This window comes from Melospiza georgiana, chromosome 1, assembly GCF_028018845.1.
Source record: "Melospiza georgiana isolate bMelGeo1 chromosome 1, bMelGeo1.pri, whole genome shotgun sequence".
NCBI classification, from domain to species: Eukaryota; Metazoa; Chordata; class Aves; order Passeriformes; family Passerellidae; genus Melospiza; species Melospiza georgiana.
The window spans coordinates 8,374,311-8,396,691 of record NC_080430.1 but is presented as its reverse complement, the minus strand read 5'-3'; the positions used below and the strand labels follow the sequence as shown (position 1 = coordinate 8,396,691).

Genomic DNA, 22,381 nt, shown 5'->3' with positions numbered 1-22,381 from the left:
CTCTTTTTTTTTTTTTAATCTTTAGCACATTTCTTAATGAATTTTATGATTTCATGGCCAGAAAGACCCCTCAGCTGGGGAGGTTCAGGAGCATGTCAGATCCTCCTCCTTGGTCATTAATTTAGCCTGGTACCAGGAAGCAGTTAAGGGGGGAAAGAATTGGTCCCTGTTATCTCAATAGATAGTTTAAATTTTTATTTTTTTTTAATTAAATTTTTTTTGGTAAATCAGTGAGTCGACCTGCCAGTTTTCATCCATATCCCAGGTAGTTACTGACTCTCTCAGGGCTCTTTGGCTTAATCCATAATTTTGGGTAATTTTTGGGAAGTGCAGCCAAGGCTCAGTGATTAATTGTTCTAAATGGAGAGCAAGCTGTAAACAAGATTTTTGGCTCCTGATTTGCAATGAGCATCCCCAAATCTTTGAGTTGGATTTTTTTTTTTTCTGGTAATTTTCTTAAGCACAGCTAAATTTTGGCAGCAATCTGCATTCTGACGTCTGGATTTAGATAAGTATCACTTCTGTAACTTTCCTACCAGAATGAGGAACAGTTTGAGGACCAAGGAGGGTTTGTTCTAGATGTTCCAAGTGTTCCAAGTGATGTTCCTAGTGTTCCAAGTGATGTTCCAAGGGTGGGTGAGATCCTGGAAGTCTCCAGGTCTTCAATACCAGGCTCAAGCACTGATCAAATCCAAATACTGGTGTAATGTGATTTTTTTCCTCCTGCCATTAACATGCCTTTAGGCACTTCTTGTACTCACTGCAGTTCTCTCAGTGCCTATCATTGACCATTTGGATCAAGAGAGTGGCTTACTGTGGGGTTTTTTTGGATTAGCAGGCTGGGAGTCTGAGGCTGCATTAATATTAATGTCAGCATCTCAGATTTTGGCTTCAGGGCAGTAATTTTTAAACATGAGGAAGAGGGAGGATTGAAGTATTTGAGGCAGCTGAATTCAGAACTCAGGCCGAAGCTGCAGAAATAATCCCAGATCTCTGAGTGGCTGTTGGCACCATACCACAAGGTGCCCTCTAATTATCATTTCTGTAGGCTTCCACCCTTGTTTTGTTCAGCAGCCTCAGGCCTTCTGCTACTTCTGGACAGAATCTTTCAGAAAAAAACCCGAGATTTTTGTAAGCAAGTAATGGTAAGCTGCTTGGTTAGCTCTTCCCACAGTTAACAGCTTTGGAAAAATTTAGCTTCTTTGTATGTGGCTGAATTTCACTTTGGCCCCTGCTGAGGAGGGTCCCTATTGTCCAAGTGTCCATGTGAGACAGGAAACAGGAGGATGGAAAGTAGGCATGGGAGAAGCTCAGATCCATGGTTTCCTACAGGAAAGTGATGACAAGAGCCTCATGAAGCTCCAGTGAGTTCCTCAGGGAGGAGATTTCTTTCCTCTCCCCACTTCATCTCCTGAGATGTGACCACAGCTTCCAAACCACAGCACAGCAGTGAATCACCCATTCAAACCCAGATCCTGTGGCATGCAAACAGTCATGGGAGACACCCCAGGGAGGGCAGTACAGGTGCTCAGGAGGCAGGGAATGTGCTGCTCCATGGTGCAACACCTGAGCATTACTGCTGGGATGAAATTGTGAGTTTCATAATTTCACGTATACGAGATTCCGCTTTGTATAATTCAAGGAGATGTAAAACACTACCACAACAGCACACACACTGTGATTTGTCTCCACAGCAAGCCTTCAGCTTGTGTCCCACTGAAACCCAGCAAATCTTGTCAACCCTTACAGCTTCTCGCTTTTTTCTGCCCACTGCCAACTTTTGCCATTTTTCCTCACTTTAAAAGGCATTGGGGATGAGTGGGTTCCAAAAGAATATGTATAATAAAATGTGGAATGATGACCCCAGAGCAGCCCATGGAGTAGGAGTGTGGGACCAGCCACGCTCAGAGCTCTTCTTGTTTTGATGCTTTGTTCAGCCAAACAATGCTTCCCATGCAGAGGAGCAACACAGCAAACTGTGGTGGTGTTCACAGGGGTCCCAGGATGAGGGAAGAGATGAGGATCTGACTCCATGTTCCAGAAGGCTGATTTATTATTTTATGATATATATATTATATGCTAAAATAATAGAAGAAAGGATTTCATCAGAAAGCTTGAAAGGAAAGGAAAGAATGGAAGGATAATAAAATCTTGTGACTGACCAGAGAGTCTGAGCCAGCTGACTGTGATTGGCCATTAATTAGAAACAACCACATGAGACCAATCACAGATGCACCTGTTGCATTCCACAGCAGCAGATAACCATTGTTTACATTCTGTTCCTGAGGCCTCTCAGATTCTCAGGAGAAAAAATCCTAATGAAAAGATTTTTCATAAAATATGTCTGTGACAGCTAATGTGCAAAAATTGTCTTCAAAAATACAAAAAGTCATCTGATAAGTGAGTCAAAAGAGGACAATTCGTATTCTGTAAGACTGCAGAGCTTGCTGGAGCATCACTTCCAACTTCCAAAGCACAGGACAGAAAACATCCTGCAAGAGTGACCCTGCTCCCACCGAGATGTCACTGCTTAATGTCAGTGTGTGCTCCAGAGAGGCACAGAGTGCCACTGTGACCTTTGGGCAGCAGGAACTCACCTCTTGCATTGCTCTGAGGTGTTGCTGTGCCCCTTTCCTGCTGGCCTGACTCAGGGACAGGTTAGAGGCAGCACCCAGGGGAGGTTACAGCTCGGTGAGTGCTCCCCACTCTCATTTTGTGGAAACCTGAGCTGCAAATGCCAGGAGTGTTTTGTTCTCCAGCACTGCCAGTCCCACCCCATTCACCAGAAACTGTCTGCATTGAGAGCTCTTCCTCCCAGCCTTTCTTTCATCTTGCACCTCCCATAAATCCTTTTGGAATCTGCAGCTGGGGAGCAGCAAAAATCCCGAGCTGGGATCGCAGCCCTTGGGAGGGAAGGATTTTACAACAGGTAGTAAAAGATAAAGGGGATGGAGTGTGTGTGCACAGATCAAAGGCAACATCCACACTGCCTGTCTGCGTGCCTTGGGCATCTATCTGCAATGCTTAAACATGGGCTGGTGCCTGGGATTTTCTGGGGTATCCACGTCTGGTTCAGCAGCAGTGGAAGGGAGCTCAGGGGAGCAGCCCATGTCAATGGCCAGAAGGGAACAGCAGAGCCTCCAGGAACCTTCTGCAGAGCAAGTCCTGGCCAGAAAACTGGCATTTGGAATTACATATAAATATTTTATGTATTAACCTCATGGAAAGTGAGAAACAACCTCTGCCCTCTTTCAACAGCATTCCCAAGCAAGCGCCATCAGCAGCAGCTCAGTGATGCTGGGCACCTCTGTGGGATGGGGACAGGGATGAACCAAGGCCAGGCAGGGCAGGGCACGGGGTCCATACAGAGCCTGTGGAGAGGCAGAGACAGGGTGGCACCACAAGAACAGCACCAACCCAAAGGACACTGTCATGCTTTCAGAGCACAGCGTGGGCAATGATGGTCCTTGGTGTGATGGTGTTCACAGGGGTCTTATGTTGAAGGAAGAGATGGAGATTTCACTCCATATTTCATATAAATAATTGATTTATTATTTTATGACATATATTACATTAAAACTATACTAAAAGAATAGAAGAAAAGGTTTTTTTCAGAATGCTAAGGCTAAGCTAAGAATAGAAAGGAATGACTAACAAAGGTTTGTGGCTTGGACAGAGAGTCAGAGCCAGTTGGGCTGTGATTGGCCATTAATTCCAAACATCTACATGAGACTAATCACTTGTTGCATTCCACAGCAGCAAATAATCCTTGTTTACATTTTGTTTCAGGCTTCTCAGCTTCTCAGGAAGAAAAAATCCTAAGGAAAGGATTTTTCATAAAAGGATGTCTGCACCTTGGTCAAGGCAGACATTTTCTACCTTCTTGCAGTGCAGAATTGCTTGGGAATAACCTGAGAATAATTAGGAAATGCAAAGTGCTACCAATAGAGCAACACTTACCTGGGTGGTGACTTCCTGCTGTTTGCCTGAAGGATTTTGAAAAACCAAATTAGAACCAGATGGGACCTGTTTAATACTCATCAATAACAGCTATGTTTTGAAGTGCTGTTCATGAGCCAGGTGCATCCATGTTTCACTTCTTGGACATCTTCTGAAAAATCCAGCTGGTGAATCCAACATCCATTTCCACTGAATATTGAAGGGCTAAAAAGCAGTGGCTCTGGGATTTTTAGTGTGGGTGCTTTTGGCATGAAACTGTGGGTTAGAAGTTCAGCCTGATGCTTTGTCTCCAGGACTGAAAATAAGTGTAACACTTGCAGTTGCCAGTGGTAAAGCTTTTGGTGTGTAACACCCAACTGCAAGAGAGTGATTTCCTTTGGAGATCACATGAGCCAGCACTTGAAACAGCATCAATATTTTTGCCTTTGGACATTCATGTTCTTATTTACAAAGAATGGCCAGTAGTCAAAGAAACTGTGTTTCTTTGTAAACCTGTTAAAAACCTGTAAAAACAGTACTTCTTTGTAAACCTGTTCAAAAACCACGCATTTCCCCATTTTCTTGCAAGGCATCTGTAGTAGATCTGCTATTGTGACGGATTTCATGAACCAGCTCCGAGGAGGAATTTGGGTAACAAGTTATTGAGCTAAAGAAGAAAGCCCCACTGTGCTCTCTCTCATTTCACCAAATAAAAAGAAACCCACATAATTAATTCCTGAGCTTTTCTCAGAACCGTGATTTCTAGCATCCAAGTCTCATCTTAAGAGATGCTTCTGTTTCCCAGACCCTCTCACTAACAGATTTGTGAGAGATTTTCACACCTGTGATGTGCTGGATTATCCTCAAGTGATAACTCCTGTTCCCACACCTGGGCTCTGCCTCTTTGCAAAGCCCATTTTGACTGTCTCAAGCAGAAGCACCAAGCAACAAGAACAGCACAGGGCTGTCAAAAACTCTTCCTGTGTGACCAGATCAGATCTCCCCAAAAACTCCTCCTGCCTGACCAGCTCTTCCTTCCCTTCCAGGAGCCAGTATGAGATGCACACGGCTGTGAGTGGAGGTGCCCCACCTGAAGCTGCCAGGCACACGGGGCTGCCTCCCTGGCACTGCACGGGGGTGCTTGGGCATTTCTGATCCCCACAGGGCGTGTGGAGGAAGGGGAGTCTGAGTACAGAGCAGCGAACTGGCAGCTTGTCACCTCCCCATTCAGATGAGCCTTACAGCAGAGATGGGCTCCACATCAGCCCCTGCTGCACGTCACTGTCTGTCACCTCCACACTCCTGACTGCTCTTCACTCCTCAAACCACCGTCTTTTCCCCCGAAATGCCAGTCAAATGAGTGATTGGAGGAGAGATGTTTAAGTTGTAGGCACAACTCCTCGTTCTTCCTCAGCTTCCCCCTGGCGAGATAGACACAGACATAACACACCCACACATCGCCAAACAGCTTCCACACAACTCACACAGCGGTTTTTTTTCCCTAAAAGAAGAAAAAGAAGAAGGAAAAAAGAGGCTATTACATGTTTTACTGCTTTAAATACTTGTGAGACATGTTGGTACAAGAATTCTCCTGATGATCCCTCAAGGTAGTAAGAAAAAAAAAGCATTTTTTCTCTATTTAAAAAGAAATATAGAAAAATTTTTCATTAATTCCTAGAACACTGTAAGTCAGAGTAGAGACTACATCCCTGCCTCCCACATGCAATCAGACACAGGAACAATACACTTCATTTAATTGCAGGTAAGGATGTGAATGTGAAGAGATAAAGCTATCTGTCATATTGCAGTCCAAATGAATGAAGCCCCTGCAAGCTTTTCCTGTTAGTCCAAAGCTAAAGACCCCTCAAAAAGGTCCAGTGGTGTCCAGTGACAGGGCCAGAGGCAATGAGGGCAAAGGAAAACACAGGTAGCTCCCTCTGAACATCAGGAAATGCTTTTGCTGGGGGTACCTGAGCACTTGCACAGGTTGCCCAGGGCAGGTGTGGAGTCTCCATCCTTGGGGACACCCAAAAGCCACGTGGAAATGGTCCTGGGCAGCCACAACAGGTGATCCTGCTTGAGCAGGGAGTGAACCAGGTGACTTCCACCCAACCCCAGCCACTCTGTGAACTCTTGGTCCCATTTCTAACTCTGTCTGTAGCAGTCTCTGTCTATAACATGAACCCTTCATGCATAATGATTAATAAAATTGCACTCATTCCTGAGGGATCAGAGGGATTACCAAAACATTCTGCTAATCTCCTCCAGGAAGAGCTCAGGAATTATCTCCTCAAATCACATATAATTAATGCAATAAAAAAAATTCAACAAGCTCTCAGAATTTTCCTTAGTGAAAATCAGTTTACCTCTCATTCACCTTTTCTTTTATCCTTGATGAGAGAGAGGCTTTAGTGATTAACATTTTTCTGAGAGAGGTTTTTTGTCCTTCACATGTTTATTCAGTATTTCTAGTCAGGAGCAAAATAACCAAAAATGAACAAAAATGGTGGATGCAGTGTGACTATTTCCCCATCCCTGGAGGTTTTCAAAGCCAGGCTGGATGGGGCATAGTGGAAATTGTCCCTGCCAGTGGCAGAGGGCTTGGAACTAGACGATTCTTAGGATCTCTGCCAATACAAACCATCCTACAATTCTATGAGTCTAAAATGAAATGCATGAGTGATTTTTTTGTGTGTATGTTTTGCAGGAAAAATGTTTGTTTGTGTTGGTATTTTCCAGAGTGTGGGGGCTGATCATTGTGCCCAAAGAGAACATATTTTCCTGGTATGTTTAGATATGCAGTGCTGTATGCTTGGTGGGAAAAACTCAGAGCAGTTAATCTAGGAAATTGCTGTGTGTATGTTCCCATGTGTTTTCTGCTCTGCTCTGCTTGGAGAGCAAAGGATCCCACACTCACCTGTGTCTAGAAAGGCTCATAAGGACATTTGTGCATGAAAAAGTTGCATCCTGGCCCCATAAAATAAACCAGTCATTCTTCAGAAAGCACATCACCCTACAATGTGGGTAATTGTGGTTTTCATGTCTTTTTGCTGAAGACAGAAAACACCCTGCTTGGGGCTGCAGCAGCCAGAGCCAGGCTGGGCAGCCGTGCCTTTGCCAGGAGCTGGAGTGTTAGAGGATGCAAAGCTGGACAAAGAAAGGAGTCTGGAAATGTGCAGTGCTAATTCTGCTCTGAGGCATCTCAGAATTCAGGGCAATCAGAAGAGGCAGAGGAAGGAGGCCAGTGGATTTTACAGAGTCACAGAAAGTGCTGAGTTGGAAGGGACCCACAAGGATCATCAAGTCCAGCTCCTGGCCTCACAAAGAACCAGCCTCAAGAGTCACACACAGGCCTGGGAGTATTGTCCAAACACTTTTTGAACTCTGTCAGGCTTGGTGTGGTTCAGAGGGCTGTTACAGGAGCTCTACATGGTAAGCAAGAAAGAAGTTTTCCACTTACAAGGGGCTGTGTGAAGCTGAGCATCCAAATGCTGAACAACATGAACACACTGCTCATTTTATACAGCGTTGAGACATCTCACAAAGCTGGAGGGGACCTGCTCAGTGACAGAGTGCATTTGTCCCTTCCACTGTCAGCACTAAGGTTTGCATTATCCAGGTTATTTAGGTGCCTCATTCCCATTCAAATAACAATTAAAAAAAGAAGTCTCTAAGCATGCTGTCATCTCTCAGGACTACATGTGGGGACAATAAAAGGGCTGTTGCTCCATTTCCCCCCTGCATGGCACCTGGCAGAAGGAATCAAGCCACAATGCATCTCTCTCTGCCCTGTGCTGCCGCCCTGGAGCAGATCCGAGCACACTCAGCTCACGTCTCGCCGAACAGAGCGATCTTGCCGCGGAGGAGCGGGAAGGCGAGCGGGCCAGACGGTGTTTTTGAGTGCCCTCCGAGCTGTGAGGAGCATCAGCTCACTGTGATCACCACGGGCATCACCTCGCTGTGCCAGAGCATCACCTCGCTGTGATCACTGTAAGCATCACCTCGCTGTGATCACCACGAGCATCACCTTGCTGTGAGAACTACCTCACTCTGATCACCACGAGCATCACCTCGCTGTGCCAGAGCATCACCTTGCTGTGATCACCGTAAGCATCATCTTGCTGTGATCACCACAAGCATCACCTTGCTGTGAGCACCACGAGCATCACCTCACTCTGATCACCACGAGCATCACCTCACTCTAATCACCACGAGCATCACCTTGCTGTGAGCACCATGAGCATCACCTCACTCTGATCACCACGAGCATCACCTCACTCTAATCACCACGAGCATCACCTTGCTGTGAGCACCATGAGCATCACCTCACTCTGATCACCACGAGCATCACCTCACTCTAATCACCACGAGCATCACCTTGCTGTGATCACCATGAACATCACCTCACTCTGATCACCACGAGCATCACCTCGCTGTGCCAGAGCACCCCCGCTGTCCAGGCGGCGTGGGGCGGGCACAGCGCTCCGGGTGCCGCCTGCAGCTCCAGCTCCGGTCCTGTGGGACAGAGCCCGCAGCTCTCTCTGCTCGCCCTTCTCTGTGCCTCCAGAGCCACCTCTCTGCGCTCAGCAGGCTCTGGGCTTGTGCAGGAGCACACGGTGGGTACGAGCAGGGATGGGAGCACAGCGCTCTCCATGTCCCAGTGGCCGCAGGTCCCGCTGTGCTGCTCGGGGTGAGCGAGCCTGTGACCGTGTTCACAGGGGTCCGAGGATGAGGGAAGAGACGAGGATCTGACTCCGTGTTTCAGAAGGCTTGATTTATTATTTTATGTGACATATTATATTAAAACTATACGAAAAGAATAGAAGAAAGGATTTCATCAGAAGGCTAGCTAAGGATAGAAAAAGAAAGAATGATAACAAAGGCTTCTGTCTCGGACAGAGAGTCCGAGCCAGCTGACAGTGATTGGCCATTAATTAGAAACAACCACATGAGACCAATCACAGATGCACCTGTTGCATTCCACAGCAGCAGATAATCATTGTTTGCATTTTGTTCCTGAGGCCTTTCAGCTTCTCAGGAGGAAAAATCCTAAGGAAAGGATTTTGCATAAAAAATGTCTGCGACATGAGCCCATCCCTAGAATGGGGGTCCAGAAAAAAACCAATGCCTCTCCCTCAACAGCGATGGAGAGACCAGGACTGAGACAATTCCTGAGATAATTCCCTCTTCATAAAGGAGGATCACACCTACTTTATGGTTTTGAAGTGCCCAAGCCCACTGCAATTTCAGAGAGATACCAGTGCAGCCCACTAGCGTTTTATAACCCCATTTAATCTGGGGCTTCATGACCCATTCAATTTATCATGTTTATTCAGTTTACCTTCTCCATGGGCCCTTGAGGAGCAGCCCTGACTCTGGGAGCACCACCACAGCTCTACAAAGCTCCACCAAGCTATGGAAGAACTCCTCAGGGCATCTCCAAGAGCAAGAAGGGAGCCAGGAGAAGCGGTGTGGAGCGGGAGCTGCTGCTCAGCTGGGGCTGCCAGACAGAAGGATGAGGAGCAGGGGTCTGAAAAGCAGCCCAGGTGCTCCTCACCCAGACACACCATGTACATATCAGTGTACCCTGAAGGCCAGATGACCAGGGAGGGGCAGGAGGTGCTGCCTTTCACCTCATGCTGGGGAATCCAGGACACAACCCCTGCAGGACAGTCACCTGTGGGAAGGTGATGTAGTGGGTATGTGGCATCTTGGAGATGTGTGAGTAAAAGTGGTGGGCAAGCTGATCTGATGAGCAGCAGCAGATTTTCTGTCAAATAAATTTCAGGTTTTTTGAAAGTCATTTGCTATGCTCTGCATGCAAGCACTGGCCAATTTGATGCTTTCAGAAAGAATTTATAGGGTTTATGCTACTTTCAGTGTTCTCCAGGTGCCTTAAATGCTCACTTTGATAAGAAACAGCCCTGACACTCATTTTGGTTGGCAACTATTAACAGCTTATGAAGTAGCCTGGGGGCTTTAGTCAGAGTAACGTGCTCTGAAATCCCCTGTAAGGCCAAGGTTTGTGCTGCAAAGCTGCTGGAAGCAGAGGAGCTGCATCACTTCTCCTCAGCATCTACCTGCCTCCTTTTTAAAAGTCTCAGAAAAGCTTAATTTCTTAATACCATGGCTTCTCAATTTCTTTTTGCATTCAAATTCCAGATACTGAGTAACCCCTTGGGCCAGCAAGTGTGCTTGCTCTTTGCATCTGCTGTCTGTTTAATATTCACCCCAGTGCTGTGATGGGAAGGTGGAAGGTCCAAGGCACGCAGCAGGAGCATCCTGCCTTAGTGCACCTGGAAACTTTGGCATCAGGTGAGCAGCTGAGGAGACAAAAAACATCACAGAACTGCAGCTCCCAGGCAATTGTGAGAGAGGCTCCATATGCTCCAGTGCCCACAGAAAGAGCCATTTGGCAACGCATCAAAATGAATCCTCCCCCTCCTCAAAGGCAGGTCTGCACTCAAACTGTGAAAATACGTGACCATGGCTCTGCTTTCCCCTCTAAAGTCTGCCTGGCAGCAGCACAGGTAGCTTGTGGGGCAGGATATCAGGCTGTTAGCAGATCTAGAAGGTGATCACATTTATTTTCACCATGGTCTGTGTGACACAGGCTCTTTTGGGTTGGAAACAGCCCTGTTTGGTCCAGCTGTGAGATACTGCAGAGGCAGCACCCTGAGCAATGTATGAACAGTCTTCTGACAGCCAGAGCTCCAGAACAGCACCACAGGGAAGCAGTGAAAACGTGAGACGTGTGATGGACTTTAGCAAGGTGAACCTGACTGGGCATGGGACTGCCCAGCCCAGTGTGTTGTGAAGAACCAGGTGATCCAAACATTGAATTGGGCAAGGAGAAGCAGATCTTGAGGCTTTGTTGCACATCAGCTATTTGTTTGGCATCTTGAGCCCAGAGATAAAGAGGTCTTCTTCACCAGCAGAGATGCTAATTTTAACAGGCTGCCCTCCTCTGTACCAGCAACTGAGGCTGGTGGGACCTGTGCTTAACGAGGATTTGGGGATGGAAAGGCACAAGGAAGAAGCACTGACCTCAGGCTGCAGCCCTGAACTGATGGAAAATGCAGTGTTTCCAACACCTGCACAGACTCAGGACCTGGTGAGCAGCAGGGAGTTTGGAATGGTACAGAGGTGCCCACCCTCTGCAGCCACCAGTGGGAAGGGACTGAACTGGGCAGAGTGGACATCTCAGCCACGTGGACGTTGTGTCCTCTCCCAGGAGGGCAGTCAGGGCTGGGAAACCTTTTTCCTGTAATTAGAGCTGCAGTGGAAGGTTTTTTTACCCCTCTCTTTCTCCTTCCTGCAGAGATGACCAGATCCATGGTAGTGGCTGCCTGGTCTCACCAGAAGCAGGGAGGGGACTAGAAGCTGGATTGGGAACAGTTTTGTTGGGAATGGCTCCAGCAGAAAACCAAGGGGAGGCTATAGCTCCAGTTTTATCCTTCCCCTTCCTAGGATAACCCCTGGAGCTGCACCCAGCCCTCTCTGGTCCCATCCATGGGCAGCAGTGGGGCTTCAGCATCACAGGAGCTGCTGTTCCCCCTGCTGAAATGGATAGACAGAGAACAACAACAATGCACTGGGGGATCCAGGGAAAGGACCCATCTGTCTGCCTTGCTTTTGAGGATGATTAGGGACAGTATTTGACTTGGCCAGCATGGAAAATGACACGGAATGGCAATGCTGAGGCTGACTGCCTGGCAGTGGCGAGGAAGAGAGAGGAGGGAGGAGCAAAAAGATGAACTGAAATCGCAGCCTCTCCTCCAGTAGCCAGAATGAAACCTACAGCTGAAATGAAACCTACAGCTGAATGAAACCTACAGGCATGAAATAAGCCTGCTTGTTCCTGAAATGCTGAAAAGTCCCATATGTTCAGCTCTTGATGCACCCCATCTCAGCCTTGTCTCTCCTCCTGCAATCAGGCCCCCATCCCACCGCTCCTGGACACGTGCCTTTCCCTCATGCCAGGTCAAAATGCTCCCAACCAGTTTTTATCCTCACTTCTCTGTAGAAGTGACCTTATTTTCTATATTTACACCTTCCCCAGTCCATAAGTCTCTAGCAATTATTGGACAGTTTGAACCTCATACTGGTTTCTTCTTCAATTTTTAATGGAGGCATTGAATGTTGTCAAGTCGGATTCATTATTGAGTGAATACTTTATAACACCATCAGCAATGAGCCATGTGCTGCAATCAAAAACATCAATGTGATTTATTTAAATTATATTTATTTCCTGTAATTTTTTATTCACCAAGTTATTTATCAGCTCCTCCACTTCTTTTGCCAAGGATCAATTTCAAGCTGTAAATCAGTAACAGCATTTGTCTTAGAAATACTTGGCTCTCAAAATTTGCCTTTTAAAAATACTGGCACAGCTCCAGCTCTTTTCCAGTCTTCTGTAACTTCCTCAGCACCTCGGTGTAACTGAAAATAATGAGGACTTAAGGAGCTCTTTGGCCATGTCCTAAATTTAATGAAATGCTGGCAATGTCATTATTTTCATGCCAGGGTGTATCCCAGTGGGGATGCTAATTTTGTCATGGCTGTTTCACCCCACTGTTCTTGCATGGAGCATTCATGGTGCCTGTATCATGTTCACCATGACTTTGCTGGAGCCCCAGGGGAAGCTCTACCAGTGATGGTAAAACAAGGGGTCCAAGAGTAAAACACAATGAACAAAGCAGCTCAAACCACTGCCTTGCACAAATCACTTTGACACTTTGTCAGTCGCACCTCACCACTGCAATCACTGGAAGGAATAGCCATTAATTAACTTTGTCAGGTGAAATTTCTTTAATTACCTACTTCCAGGAAACTCCCACTTTCAGCTGCTGCTGACAGTCCAAAGGACACATCTCCTAGCAGTAATTTTTTTGAAAAGCCCTGAAAAATTTCCAGAGGCTGAAGTCATGTGTGGCTCACCTCTGGCTGCGTAGGGCTGGTGCACGTCTTGAAATCACCAGCCTGTGATGAGAAGAGAGCCCAACAGGCTGGGGGTGCAGGAGGAAGGTGGTTAGCCAACCTGTCCTGTAATCCATGGGCATTCTTCAATGACCTTTTTTTTTCTTCCCTAAAAAGCAAAAGGAACCCAGAGCAGATTGCCCAGACAGAGAGCTGCTGTTCCTTGAGCCCTGACAGCACCATGAGGAGATGCTCAGCAGCAGCTGGAATTCAGCACACGCTGCCCTCACTACTGAACAGATGTTCATTGGGTTGTCAGGGCACTGAGAGGGAGCTAAATTAATTATAAGTGGGAGCAGGTTAGTTAAATCTGCTCTGGAAGTATTATATTGCCATTAAACTGCGTACAAAACTCAATAATAATGGGTAATAACGTTCTTCCAAGGAATTAAATAGAAGCTCAATTTATAATGCTGCTCGGCATTCAAACCAGAGTGTTCCACCTTCCTGGTACATGATCAACATTTTGTAATTAATCCTCACAAAGCCTCTGTGAGGCAGATCTCTTCACACCACTGATTCTGTGTATAAATGGGAACAAGGATGTACAAGATGCCTCCTTTGAAGCTGTGGTTGCCTATGTCTTCAAACATGATTTGCATCTCTGGGAGCCCACTCAGCATCTGTGTTTGAATAATGAGAGGTTTGTAAAAAGCCTCGGAGCCTGGATCAGGTGCCCAGGTCTCTTTGTGCCACTTCCCTGTGCTGGGATCATTGTGGCATGTTTCAATGTGATTCTGCAGTGCAACCTCTAGAATAATGATATTTTCCCTGCCTGGTCCTATTGATGATCTTCAGAAGGAAAGCCCATGGTGTTAGGTCTCAAGTATGAGCCAAAAGCTGCTGATCTTGTCAAGATTTAAAAGAACAAACCTTACCACCAACTGGAAGCTGTTTCTTTCCAGGAAATGATTTTATCAGATGTGGCCTGTCAAATAAATGTAAGAGTAATTTACACCAGGATGGTGGAATACTCATCACTACAGGCAAATTAGAATTATCTAGTGTCACTTCAAAATGATCTCCTGTCTCCCTGTCACTGTTTAAGGCACAGCATGAATAAACAGAGGGTGTAATGAAAGGGAGCCTCACCCCAGCACCAAACTGCAACTAAAGTAGGGAATTTCCCACTGATTTCAGTTTAACTCCTGTCTGCTCACAGTGGACATTGAGTTTACAGCTGATTCCACACCCTGCACAAGGACCCCACATAACAGAGACAAGAGAATCTGCAACACTCATCAAAAACCAAATAAAAATGGCATGGACACAGCTGGGACTGACATGGGGTTGTGCAGATATGATGTTAGGTGTGAAAATGGGGTCTAAGGGCCAACTTCCCAGGTAATCCATGCTTTAAAGTTTCACTCTGGTAGCCTAAGAAGTAGAAGAAGTAGTCTACTTTCAGGCACCACCAAGCTTAGCTGAAGTTCTTGAAGGCTTAAACAAGGAAGCATTTTTTCAAAGTCATTTTTGGCTAGACAGCCCTGTCACAACAAAAGCAGCAATTCCCAAACAGAACAACTCAGCATCAGTGATGGACTGTCCAGAGAAAGCAGCACAGCCTTTATACAGTCAGTAAAAAAAAAAAAAGCAGTTCAAGAGTTTATTACAATTTTTGATACATCAGAGATGTCACTAATAATATTTTAATATATAAACAAAGAAAGAAAATGCTCTTTACTAGTTGGAAAGATTGGCCCATGGTTAGGGGGCAGGTCAGAGCCTCTTTCATGGGAGTTAGAAGATTACTCCCATCCCATCCATCTTCTCCTTGAATTAATTAACATTAAAAATATGTTTTTACAAGACCAGACATGCCACATAAAAATCTGATTCACCAAAAAAATTCTCCTTTGCTTTCAATGAGGGCAGGGTTTTACCCAATATTTCTAACAGACTTTTATAAGATGGTGTCAAGGAAGATGTCAAGGGCTATCCTATTTCTCTTCTTGCCAAAAGGCAGGATCAACACTGTCCATGTCAGTGTTGATGGGTGTTTGTCTAACTGGTCCTGAAAGGGCTGCAACACTTTAATAGCACCTTGACCTCTGCATCCATTTTCACCTGTCCAGACACAACAGAAGAAAAAGGGCTTTTATTGCCAACTCTGCCAGGATTTTTGTCTGGTTTAAAGGACCAGCGACAATTTCAACATCTGATGTCTCATGATCTACTACAGATAGAAATTAATACTACCCAACCCTAGGGAGCTTTACCATCATTTATTGACATCTTTCCCTTTTATCTCTTCTTGAGATATCCAACATGAAATCGGGTCTTTCAGATTTCCATCTTGTATTTTTTCCACTGTTTTAATTGCCGTCTGATTTCAGTGGCTGTCCCAGAACCAATTTAATACTAAAGCTTTCCTTTATCTGCAGACCCATCAGTCCTTCAGTAGGGCAGTATAAAGTGTGTAACCCTAATTCTAGGAGTGAAATGCCAACTATTATAATTAAGTTGGCAATGTGGAAAGGCAGGGAGGCCACAGAGCAGTAACAGCCACGTGGGATGGAGCCTAAGAGGGGCAGGCAGAGAAGGACAGGTGGGCAAAAAAATAAATATTCAAGCCTGGTCCTTGCAGGAGAAAAGCTCCATGGTTTGATTATGCTTCCAGAAAGAAATGTCACCTGCCATTAACTGCCCTTTTCTTGCAACCCAGTGCTCATGGAAATAAAGTGGGGTTTTTGCTTTGGTTTCAAGTTCTGGATTGCATTCAGAAATAGTAAAACACAACTCCTCATTGAAAGGCAACTCGAAATACACCCCTTGCATCCCCTGAAACTACAGGAAATCTGCCCACAGCTGCTCAAAATACATTAATGTTTTAAAATGGGAAACAACAGGCAGGAAGATTAGCATTTACAGCTGGTATTTCTGAACATAAAGGTCTGAGGCAGATGCTCACATGTAGCAGCTGGGGAACGAGAGGTGAGTTTCCCATGCATTCTCTCTCATTCCAGGGTACACCATGCATTAAGCTTTCACAATTAGTTTGTTTTTATAAAAAAAAAAAAACACCAACCCTGTTACATAGCATCCAAAAGCAAAGAGACACAATTTGTTCTTCCCAAAGTATGTGAGAAAAAGCTTGGTACTTGTAGTCTGCACTTAACCCTTACCAAGGGTTTTATTTCCCAAAAAACCCAAACACTTTGCAGTCTTTACCAGTGAAAGACAAGACAAACCATTTTTTCAGCCAAGCCATAAAATGTGTACTCTCATATGTAACCACAAAACCTCCTGATGTTATAGGGTCCCAGCTTTGCACATGGGACAAAGATGATTAAATGCTGGGAGATTCCAGCAGTGGCCAAACCAAAGTTTCTTTGCCATTGGACTCTTCTGCACCTTTGGTGCCACCAAACAGAGCATCACTGGGGAGGCAGGAGGAACACAGCAGGGCACTGGAGCGAGGATGCCAGGCTGCTGGCAGGAGAAGCCCTTACATGCTACTTGCAGGAAGAACAGCAGCTGAGAGGCTGGGATGGAGAGCCTGCCTAGGGACTGGGACTGGGTCTGGGACACACGACCCGTGGCGATGCATTTTTGGCATCACCTCAGTATCTGCGGCTTTGATCTTCCTCAGGAATTTGGTCAGAATCATTGACACTTAAAATCAGCTTCCTGGGGCAGCAGGAAAGATTTTTCTGCTCACTACTGCCTAAAGAATAGGTTCCTGAAGGCGTTGTTGTAGTTTTTGTTGAAAGCAGTGTAGATGAGTGGATTAAAAAAGGAATTTGAGTAGCCCAGCCATAGAAAAATGCTCTTCCAAACGGGTGGGATGTCACATGAGCAGAGCGGGTTGATGAGCTCTGTGATGAAGAAGGGGATCCAGCAGAGCACGAAGACCCCAATAAGGATGCCCACCATGAGGGCAGCTTTCTTTTCCTTCTGCTCTCTCCATGTGTCTCCCTCCGTCTGGAACGTCACCGTGGCGTGACGGACAGTGAAGACCATCTGTGGCTGCTGGGCAGCTTCCTTCACCTGCCAAACACAAACACAAGTTGCACCACGTGTACCCCACTCAGGGGAGCCCACACAGCAGGCACAGAGCCCAGCAGGGCAAGCAAGGCCAGAGCTCCAGGGAAACACAGACCATGCAGGTCACACTCTAACTGAGGGCAAGGCGGCTGTGTAACCTCTTCTGGGTGATGGAGACTATTTAAGTGAGATTAGAAACTAGAGTACTGAGGGCACGTGGGGTTACTCGCAGTGCAGCACAATAACATTACTTCCCTGCTTACAATCTGATCAGCAGAACAGGCACACACCCACATGCCGTGCACAGAAGTCTGCTTACTTCCTCTAAATCCATTGAGTTTAAGAGTTCTTGGTAGGAGAGGGAAGAAAATTAGCACACATTTGCTTCCTCTCTGCAAGAAATCTTTACAGTGCAGAGTCACCGTGCCTGGGATGAACTGACACGATGCAGTCATGATTAGGAAAGATTTCCAAGGACATTCTGCTCAAGTGCTTGCTGTCTGGGTAAATTCACAGAGTCCCCAAAGCCCCAGCTGGTTGCCAGGGTATCGTCCCCAGCAGACACAGCTGCCCATCCATCCACTGTCCCCTTGCTTCCCCAGGGGAGGGACAGTGACCCCTTACTCATGCTGGTGAGCACTGATTCAGCATTCCATGGGGGGACATCTGTGAGTCACCGCTCGCCCACGTGGAGCTCAGGCTTGCAGTATGTCCCAAAGTTGTTCCAGCTACACCTTGAGTGCTCACACACAGCTGGGGGCTCAGATGGAGCCAACAGACTGGGTTTGCAAGGCTTTGCAGTCTGCCTTCCCTTGGAAGCCTCCAGGCTCCACAGGGCTTTGGTGGATCACTGTTCACTTGCACACTTCTGGTTTAAGTTTGCCCCATTTCTACAAAGGCTTGCCTGCTGTTAGTGCTTGACCTGAGCAAAACACAACCAAGCCGACCTACCTCCAGTGCTTCTGGTGTCACGGGGGTGATGGAGTTGCTCTTGCGAGATCCGACTCGAAACTTGGCAGCCCTGTAGATCTTCCAGTACACAAAGAGCACCACGCAGAGGGGCAGGTAGAAAGCCCCAAAGGTGGAGAAGATGGTGTAGGAAGGCTCCCGGCTGACTTGGCACTCTTCGCTGTCCTCTGAGTAAGTCTCTCCCCAGCCAAAGAGCAGCGGGGCCAGAGAGATGAAGGCAGAGAGCGCCCAGGTGAGAGCGATCATGATGTTGGAGATGCGGCGCCGGGTGCGCAGCGTGTACTCCAGGTGGCGGGTGATGGACCAGTAGCGGTCCAGGGCGATGGCCGTGACATTCCAGATGCTGGCAGTGCAGCACAGCACATCGAAGCAGATCCACACCTGGCACAGCGACCGGCCCAGCCGCCACCGCCGCCCGGACAACTCGTGCACCAAGCTGAGGGGCATGACGAGGGCTGCCACCATCACGTCGGAGACGGCCATGGAGGCCACCAGGTTGTGGGGCACCCGGTGGAAGCTGCGCACGCGGAGGATGGTGGCCAGGACCAGCCCGTTCCAGAGGAACGTGGCCACCACCAGCATGGCCAACAGGCTGAGGACCAACACGCTGAAGACGGAGAGATGGGGGGCCTGGCCGCCCTCGGGGCCGCCCTCGGACGCGCTCCTGTTGCCGCTGTCCGGCGTCGTATCGGCGAGGCAGCTGAGGTTGAGCGGGCGCTCCATGCCGGGGCTGCGGGCTGCTCCGCGCTGCTCCGCGCTGCTCCGCGCTGCTCCGCGCTGCTCCGGGCTGCTCCGGGCTGCGGCGGCGGCGGCGGGAGGCGCTGCCTGCACCGGCAGCGGGGGAAGCGCCGCCCTAGCGCGGGCGCGGGGGGTCCCCGGCCGCCCCGAGCGCCGCCGGCCGCGGGGGCTCCGGGCTGGCGGCCGCCGGGAGCTTCATCCCCGGCACGGAGAGCCCTGCGCCAGCCGCGGCTGAGGCACCCCCGGCCCGGCCCGGCCCGGCGGCGAGAGGCGGCGGCTCCGCGGGCGCGGGGCTGCGCGGCTGGAGCGGAGCTGTGCTGGAGCGGAGCTGTGCTGGAGCGGAGCGGCTGGAGCGGAGCGGGGCGGCGCTGGCGGCGGAGCGGCCGGAGCGGGGCGGAGGAGCCTCGGGCGGCCCCTGCGGAGGAGCCGCGCCGCGGGCTGGCGGGGCCGGGCCGGGCCGGGCCGGGCGGGCAGGTGAGTGCGGGAGCGGCCGCGGAGGGAGGGGGAGAGGGAGCGGTGCTGCTGCTTAGTCATGTCCGTGCGCGGCTCGGAACCGGCACCGGGCCGAGCGGGAGGGCAGAGCCGAGCCGCCGCTCCCTGCCCCGGCCGGCTGTCCCTGCCCGGGACGTGCCGCCCCTGCCCCTAGCGCTGCCCGCTGTCCTTGCCCTGCACCGTGCGGGAATCAGCCCCGGCTTTGTCTCCCCTCCGGGCGTATTCCGTGCCAGCCGCACAAAGTTATCATCCCTGCGAGATTGTCCCTGGGCTCCTCTAAAAATGTGTTAGTGAGGCGCCGCGGGAATTTCCTTGCTCCCAGATAGGCTCCAGTCTGCGCCCAGGAAAGCTGTTAGTAACCCTGGTTATTCTGCGTAGGGGCAATGTGGCAGGGGATTATTTCTTTGAGAACTTCTGTGCTGGCATTTCCTAACTTGTTAGCAATTGTCGGGGCTTTTATTAGAGATAATAATACACTTGACTGCTCTTATTAATTGTCTATTTAATAACATCAGCTATTAATGAAATGCTTGAGCATTTCCTATGGTTTTTAGCACACTGATTGTGATGAGTAGTGGGATTCTGGTCTTCCTAGCAGAAGTCAGAATTTAACCCCAGCGAGCAGGATTCCCTGTGCCCCAGCTCCATGCAGGGATGCCAGCTCCAGCCCACAAGCCTTGGATGGCATCCAGGCAGGGCAGTGCTGGTGCTGGCACTCTGCTCCTCCAGACAATCCTGAGATATCAGGTCCAAAGAACTTTTGGGTCAGACAGGTGAGGTGAGAAGCTGGCAGGCACTAACGTGGGGCTCACAGCTTGCATCTCTTGGGGGAGAGGGAAGGAAGGAAGGGCATCTGTGTTCAGATCAGGTGACAATGACATTTGCTGGTCAACTGCAGTTTGAGAGAGAGAGTTGGGGATAAGACACAAACAGAGATGTTCAGGGGTACCCCATGAATCCCATGCTTGTGGTATACAGAGGGTAAGCTGAACTGGTGCTTCCTTCTGCCTCTCCTGGATCTCTCTGGAATTTTTAATGAAAACAGCAAGTAACAATAACAAAGGGTAATGAACAAGATGTTTTCCACTGCTGCTGCTCGTTCCTCGGTGCTACCAAGGGAAATGCAAAGCAGCATATCCAAAACAGGTCCAGGACCTTGTTTTGGTGGAATGGGATCTTCCCCATAAGAATTTATTCAGTGCTGTGCTACCCATTCTCAGAACCAGGGATCCTATTGTAGTACTGGAACAAATGCAGCCTTAGAGACTATATCATCTTTTGGAAATAAACTGCCATCTTTTGGGGGGAGAAATTATTATTTTATCTTTTATACACAAGAACGCTGACAATTTTGGAATGAGTAGGTTTTTTATTTGCAACTCAAAGGACAAATAGGGTTTGCAGCCTTTCATAAAGCCTCTTGATTTAAAATTCCTGGTTTGTAAGGTGCAAAACATCATTGATTGTCATTATATTGATCAAAACACTTAGCAGCTCCAAGGCTGAGAGCTTTTTGTTGTGTGGGCTCTTCCTAGAAAAAAAACCTATGACCCAGAATTAATAGAATCAACCACAAATGATAAAATGTGTGCTCCTGAAAATAGATTATTATTTTTTGTTTCAGGAACAAATAGACAAAAATTACATTTAAAGGGAAATGAAAATAAAATGTATTAAATCTAAAGAAGTAAAACTAGATTATGTTCTCATGAAAATTCATTAATACTTTCATTATTTTACTTACTCAACTTTAAAAAAAAATATTTTTTTTATATATTCCAAAATTTAGTTGGAGCTGAATGGCTCAGTTGAAGGAAATACAGAATATAGACAAATATATATATATATATTTATGTGTAAGTATGTATATGGAAAATATACATATTTTCCATATACATGTGTAAGTATGTATATGGAAAAGCAAAGGTCTGCACCTGGAATGGAACAGAGCTAAATAAGAGTACAGGCTGGGGACTGACTGGGCAGACAACTTTGAGGACCTGATGAGTCTCCTGGACACATCCTGGAGCAGGAGCATCCTGGCCTATATGAGCAAGGTTGTGTCCATCAGGTTTGGGGTTATAACCATTTCCCTCTGGAATTTTTTGTCCTATTTGGGGTTCCTCACCAGGAGAAGTCCAGTCAAAGGTAATCAAGGTGAGGAGCAGACTCATGTATGATGTGTAAAGACAAAAAGAACTGAGTTTACCGCTCCTAAAAACAGAAGTTTAAGGGGAAAATCTTACTGCTGTCTCCAGCTACCTCAGGGGTGGGCATAGAAGGGGTAAAGCAAACTCTCTTTAGAGGTGCACAGCGATCGGAGGGGATGCAATGAGTGAGAGTCACAACAGCAGCTGCTGACTTGGGGCTGTTGGTTGGTGAGGAGCTCAGCATGAGCTGGGAGTGTGCACAGGCCACCCAGAAAGCCACCTGTGCCCTGGGCTGCAGCACAGGCAGCTGAGCAGCAGCTGGAGGGAGGGAATTCTGCCCCTCTGCTCCACCTGCAGTGCTGCATCCAGCTCTGGGGCTCCCAGTGTGGGAAGGACATGGAGCTGTGGGAGGAGTTCAGGGGAGGGCCAGGAAGGTGATCCAGGCACTGGAGCATCTCTGCTATAGAGGCAGGCTGGGAGAGTTAGGGTTGTTCAGCCTCTGGGGAGGCCATATGGCACCTTGCAGGACCTAAAGGGGCTACAAGAGAGCTGGAGAGAGACTTTTTTAAAGGGCATGGAATGATAGAACAAGAGGTAAGAGCATTAGGATGATGGAGGGTAGGTTTAAATTGGATTAGGCTAGCATTAAATTGGAAGGAATTCATTCCTGTGAGGGTGGTGAGTCACTGGAACAGGTTGCTCAGAGAAGTTGTGGATGGTCCATGCCCGAAAGTGTTCAGGGACAGGTTGGATGGGGCTCTGGTCTGGTGGAAAGTGTCCCTGCCCGTGGCAGAGTGGTTGGAACTAGATGATGTCTCAGGTTCCTTTCTGCCTAAACCATTCTGTGATTCTACATTCCAATTAGAAATTAAGAAATAAATATTCACCTGGGGAGTGGTCTGAAATCAGTTAAAGCAGCTGTGAAATCTTCAACCTTAGCAATGTGCAATTTTCCAGTGGACATCACTGAATGACCTGATCTGACTTTGGAGTTATCCCCTCTTCAGTGGGGGTTGGACCAGGTTGGATCTCCAGAGGTCCCTTCCAACCTGCGTCATTCCACAATTCTGATCCTGCATTTTTTAGGTGTTTTGGCTGAAAGCACCATATTCAGGAGGTGACTAAAT

General features: G+C 47.8%; 1 protein-coding gene across 1 annotated transcript; it reads right to left on the bottom strand.

The window, feature by feature from the left end:
- Positions 1 to 14,524: 14,524 nt before the first annotated feature.
- On the bottom strand, positions 14,525 to 18,597 carry HTR5A (5-hydroxytryptamine receptor 5A). The gene is made up of 2 exons (XM_058031648.1): positions 17,857 to 18,597; positions 14,525 to 16,908 (listed from the first exon to the last, which is right to left on the bottom strand). The coding sequence occupies exons 1-2, from the start codon at positions 18,595 to 18,597 to the stop codon at positions 16,579 to 16,581; spliced, it is 1,071 nt and encodes a 356-aa protein (XP_057887631.1). The 3' UTR covers positions 14,525 to 16,578.
- Positions 18,598 to 22,381: the final 3,784 nt, after the last annotated feature.

Bases quoted from the DNA above. Each gene is read 5' to 3' on its own strand.
- HTR5A (XM_058031648.1), bottom strand. From the start codon at position 18,597: ATGGAGCGCCCGCTCAACCTCAGCTGCCTCGCCGATACGACGCCGGAC. The intron at 16,909-17,856 runs GTAGGTCGGCTT...TGTGTTTGGCAG, and splicing joins TGACACCAGAAGCACTGGAG to GTGAAGGAAGCTGCCCAGCA.